General features: G+C 33.4%; 1 protein-coding gene across 1 annotated transcript; it reads right to left on the reverse strand.

Annotated features, from left to right (window-relative positions):
• Positions 1-215: 215 nt before the first annotated feature.
• LOC125608912 lies at positions 216-4,062 on the reverse strand. The gene has a single exon (XM_048779555.1). The coding sequence runs from the start codon at positions 1,356-1,358 to the stop codon at positions 1,155-1,157; it is 204 nt and encodes a 67-aa protein (XP_048635512.1). The 5' UTR covers positions 1,359-4,062; the 3' UTR covers positions 216-1,154.
• Positions 4,063-5,580: the final 1,518 nt, after the last annotated feature.

The raw sequence follows: 5,580 nt of genomic DNA on the forward strand, positions 1-5,580 counted from the left end.
ATATCTAGGATTGAGTGGTGAAACTGGAGATTCATCTCAAACCAGGCTGTTGAACTCTGTTGGTAAAGATCCAAAACTCTTCTATTATAAGAGAAAAGATTGTAGAACAAAAACAATTTGCATATTGGGAGTTCTCTCTCATATGTGGTTCAGTGGTCTGTGGACTTACTGGTCAAATCCACACCTTTCACCTCTATCCCTTTTGTGGACCCATATAAAAGATATTTCTTTTTATCCATATATCCAGAAAATGTAACTCATAAAAGTCATAGTTGGCTGAACTAAACCTATACATATGGGAAAATTGAAAGGCAAAATGGAGATATTGTACTTATTATTGTTTCATACATTTGGGTCCCCCTTAATGTCAGAAGATGGGTTCTCTCTCCATTGCTATTCAGAATGCTTCCTCTGTTAAGGTCATCCATCAGGACACTCAACAATCTCCAAAGCAAACTGATATTTTGTCTTATGGTTCTTTGGATCTTTATTCTATCTAGATTTCGTATGTCCATTTCCCCTTTTTTCCAGTTGATTGTTGACTTGATTCTACTATTTAAGCTCCAGCGTCTCATGTAATGGTTTTATCCTCTTCTGCCAATTCGCCTACTGGTTCTTTGGATGAAGTTCTGACGAACTGATAGAGCGGTAGTGGTAGTCCATTTAGTCGAGCATCTCATATTCTCATGCACTCCCAAGGTTCGACCCTACTTTCCCTCCTTCACTAGTGCGAGATACTAAGCCAAGCGGACCGGGGCCGTGTAGAGCTTTGACATAAAAAAAATGATGACGAATTCAAGTCTTTAGGATTAAGATCTCCTGATTCAAAAAAACAAACTCGGGGCTTGAGACCTTCTAGGTAGATTAGTGTATCTGATTTAGCTCTACTAAATAAGTTTTTCTCGTCAAACAAACAAAAAGACAGTCTTCTTCTCATAAAGGTTTTCAATACAAAAATCTTCTTTAATAGATCAATTCAAGAAAGAAAAGGAGATACCAACAAAGCTCTGTAACTTGTTTCTTTTGTGTGTGTTTCAACAAAAGGATGCATTAATTGGAAAGATCTTATTTACAACGAAGGCTCTGCATTACACAACTCAACTCAAAGAAAAATCATAAAGTCAAAGAAAGAAAGCACACATCAAGATTCCGGGTTACAAAGTAGGAGTGTAAGGAAGAGGAGGAGAAGGAAGGAGAAGAGGGTGAGAGGAACTGGAGCGATGGAAAGGAAGAGAATATAAAATATGAAGTCGAATTCTCCTCGGAAAAGGCGCCTGAGAGAAGAGATACTCCAAAGCTCCGGCGAGTACCACCGTGTAGTCCTTCAACATCTCGGCCAATACCGTCACCAGCAACATTCTTATTACTTTTTCTAAATCGAATCTTCTCGTTCTTTCTCGTTTTCTGTGTGTTTCTCCTAAACTGTGTTTCTCCTAAACAATTGTCTTTACTTATATATATATATAGTTGGAGTCTCGGAGTAGTGAAGTCAAAACTAGGGGTGATGTGTCTTCTACCATATCCGCTCTTGGTTTTCTACTTTATTAAATTATATCATTTTTAATAATATCACTAAATTGAGATTCCAATGTTTGACTAATCAAATGTGAATTCTTTTGTCTATAATTATTGATTAATATTTCACTGTCGGAAAAAAAATTAAAAAATTATCACTAAATTAACTCAAATTTTTTTTCTTGGTAAAGAATCCAAATTTGTCATTTTCTACTAAAAATATTTATATGCTGTTACTAATTTATATTATAAGAAACTTTTATTAATAAGAACCCATGAAATGGAGACACCATGGTTTTTTAATTATTATTTTTCTACTAAACGCTGCAAATAAAATGACATTTAACTATAAGAAAATTTCGTGTAGTTTGAATAATAAAAAGAGTAATTGCACTCTACACACAAACAAAATATCATAATTAGGTGGATACACATTTTGGATTTGCTTAGGTTTTGTCGACATTTCTATGACCAATATACCCCTATTTTTATTTGATCATAAGTTCATGTAGCCCAAATATTTCTTATATCTATTTCTGTAGTTTCTTCTTTACATCGGGGAAAACAATAAATAGATTCACTTTTCTCACTGTTACCACTTTGTTTCATAATTTTTTATTATTATAAAATTTTGAATTTATACGGAAAATAAAGAAAAAATAATCAGTCAAGATTCATAAGAACATTGCCAAGGAAGAGAGAAGAAGCTTTGTTTCGTGAGCATTTCATTTCGCCTTTGTCATCTAATTCAATTCCATCTCTGCATTTCCTTCGGAACCTTCTCAAGATCGAGAAAGTTTTAGGTTTCTGAGAATTCTATCACATGGAGCTGCGGATCTTCCGGGGAGGTAGATGGAAGTTAGATCAGAGACTACTCAGGCGCGGAGCGATAAGCTTCCGCCTCCGAAGCTTCGCTTACAAGTCTGGTTCGCCGCCGGTGAGCTTTGGCATACCCGGATCTTAACTGGTTTAACCAATCACACTTCCAGATTCTCATCTCCCATGGAACCAGTTCCATTTCCGCCTCCTCTTCCAGATTCTCAGCTGAAACTTGTTAATCAATTTTATATCATGGCAATGTGAAATGTAGTCAGCTAAAACTTGTAAACCAATTTGACCAGCTCTTTCTTCGAGTCAGGCAAACACATAATGTGGGCTAAAACTTTCGAATGTCTTTTATGACAATCATCATTATATTGCTTATGTCAACAGCTGTATTTTTTTAAAACACAAAGTTAAATTAATTTGTAGGTGCTTAACCATATGTATTTGGTTGTTAATCAACTTTATATCATGCCAAACAACTATTGTGGACACAACCATAAGTGTACTTGTAACTTGTCACTATTATGGATAACCGGCTAAAAAATGTGTTATCCATGTATAGGATCACTAATGACAGCTACTGCATGTCTTACACTTATAAATTTGTGAAGATAGTCATCTTTGTTTACGGTTGATAATCTAATCAACGAGTTATCAATTAAATTTGATTAATAGCATGTCCCTTATAGAACTGTTGTTAATGATGAATAATATATCCAGCTAGCATATTGTAGCTGGCCAACTAAAATATTGCCCAAGACATAGCCAACTTAGTACTTGGCCGGCTATATTTCAGTTTACATAGTCAAATAGAAAAGTATCCCATTGCAAAAACTTATTATAATTGAACATAAATTCTATCATCGGAGTTAGCCGAGTATTATTGTAACTATATCCGCCGGTCTGTTTGTTAACCTGAAAATAAAACAATAGAGTGATTATATTGTAACTATATCTGGCTAATATATTCATTATACATTTTCTCCTATTTGTTTAACTTATATCCGGTTAATATTGTACTTATATCTAACATACTCTTCGGTATCCGGCTAATATGTTCAGTATACAATCCAGCCGCTGCCGGAGATCCATTTCAAGACCCACCCATTGTCCTCGAACATGAGCTTACTCATCGATCCCAGCAGCTCAAGCACCAACAAGCCCTCCCCACCATAACGACTCATCGCTTTCCCCTTCACCATCGGTCGAACACTCAGAACTCCAAGAGGTCGTAAGGAAGGGATTGAGACTGCGCAGTCAAGACGAATCTTAGAACCGGATCTCGTTCTCTAAAGATCCGGACATGCATGACCACCGCCGCAAAACCACCACCTGGACAAACTGGAAACTTCGACAGCAAACAAGCACCACCTCATCAGGCCAGCGAAAGACCCTAAAACTCAAGATGAAGCTCCGGCCATGAACAAGAAAGAAAGAAAATGAAGGGACCCTCACGGAACCAGTACCAATGCTAGAACACCGGCGACCGGAGGGGGCGAGATCTGACCGGAAAAAGGGGCTGCGCTTCTAGAGAGAGGTTAGAGAGAAAAAGGGGAGGGAGGAGAGAAGTAGTAAATATTTTACCAGAAAAATAAAAAATATTTAGTATATCTTAACTAATAACCTTATGACCTCACTAATTTCTGCGGGAATATAGTATAGGGTTACTATGGTAATCTACTTTCACTCGAAGAATACGCCAGCCCCCTAGAAAACAATGTTGTGTGTATTTACTTAATTTGTCGATCTTTTATAGGTTTTGACCAAATTAACTCTAATAAAAAACATACAAGTGTTTAGGAAAACAGAAAACGCACATTGTATTGGATATGCATGCATCTGTCCACATCTTTATTAGGCGGAAGTCGGAACCCACTCCAAAACCGGATGATGTTTATCCGCTTGATCTTTATCTTGATTCCTATGTCATTTAATAGCTACTTCGCTTTAATGTAACGACAATATAAATAAATAAATTATTTGACACCAAAATAAATGCTATGGTAGGTTGTTTATATTTAATTTAATGAAGATATAGACACTGATTGATAATAAAAATCTTGGATAATTTGTCTGTATTTGAAGACATACTTATTTAAAGGGGTTTTATTTTTTCGAACAAAAAGGTTTTAAACGACATGGAACCATATCTTAAGTTTTATTTAGGCTCTGCATAGTAATAGACTAATAGTAGATTAAACAGTGCGAAACAAGCAGATTATATACTGCAGAACAACTGCAATTTTCCTAAAATAAGCAGTTCCAAAAAAATATGAATAATGATAAGTATGATAAATAATAAAACTGCGAGATATATATTTATATTTTAGAAACTAAATTGTCAGTGATACTAATATAACTTTAATTTTTATTTTTAAAAATGTTTTATATATCTGAAATATGAAATTTAATATGGTATTATTGAAATTTTCTAGCTAATATCATAATTTGTTTAAAATATTATAACTGCGCTAGTTATTTTTAAATAAAATTAATTTAAATTTACTATTTAAAATAAAATTGTAAAAGTAAATATCAAAATTTTACAATTGAATCTTTACTATGTAATTTTATAAATAATATAACAATCGCTAAATCTTTTGGTAAATTTTTATTAAAATACCAAATAAATAGATTTTTTGGGTAATTTTGAGAGAATGATTTTAAAAAAAGATATGAATTATCAAAAAATCATGAACTAAATAAACATGTATGAATATATATATCTGTAATGTAATGAATTTTATTCATTTTAGTGTAAACAATAAACAAGTAAAACTGCAGAGCACAAAAAAATATATGTATATGATATTTTTTTTAAAAAGTTAAGTAAACAATCGAAACAACTCATACATAGTTACGACAGAACCACACGTTAGCCCTGAGCATTCCGTTTTTGGTTCCAGTTCCAGTTCAATTTTTTGGTTCTTGAGGTTTAGGATCTATTCGACTATTTAGAAAATTTGATTCGTTTTTCTTTCAGTTTTTTTTAGTTTTCAGTTTCGTTCGGGTAATAATGTTAGAAACATGCTAATATCCGAGATAATCTTGGATCTCATTAAGTTTTGATTTGGTTCCGCTTTTTCGATTAATTCAAGTTAAAAATAAGAAAATTTGAGTTTTTATTAAATATAAAATTTTTTATTAAAAATTAGATAATTTGGATAACTAAATATTATGGATAAAAGTATTGTGGTAGTTCATTTTTTGGATGTTTGTTATTTTGTTAACAAAGGGATT

This window comes from Brassica napus, chromosome A5 (genome assembly GCF_020379485.1).
Source record: "Brassica napus cultivar Da-Ae chromosome A5, Da-Ae, whole genome shotgun sequence".
Taxonomy (NCBI): domain Eukaryota; kingdom Viridiplantae; phylum Streptophyta; class Magnoliopsida; order Brassicales; family Brassicaceae; genus Brassica; species Brassica napus.

What these genes read in the sequence shown, in the direction of transcription:
- LOC125608912 (XM_048779555.1), bottom strand. Translation starts at nt 1,358, where the DNA reads ATGTTGCTGGTGACGGTATTGGCCGAGATGTTGAAGGACTACACGGTG.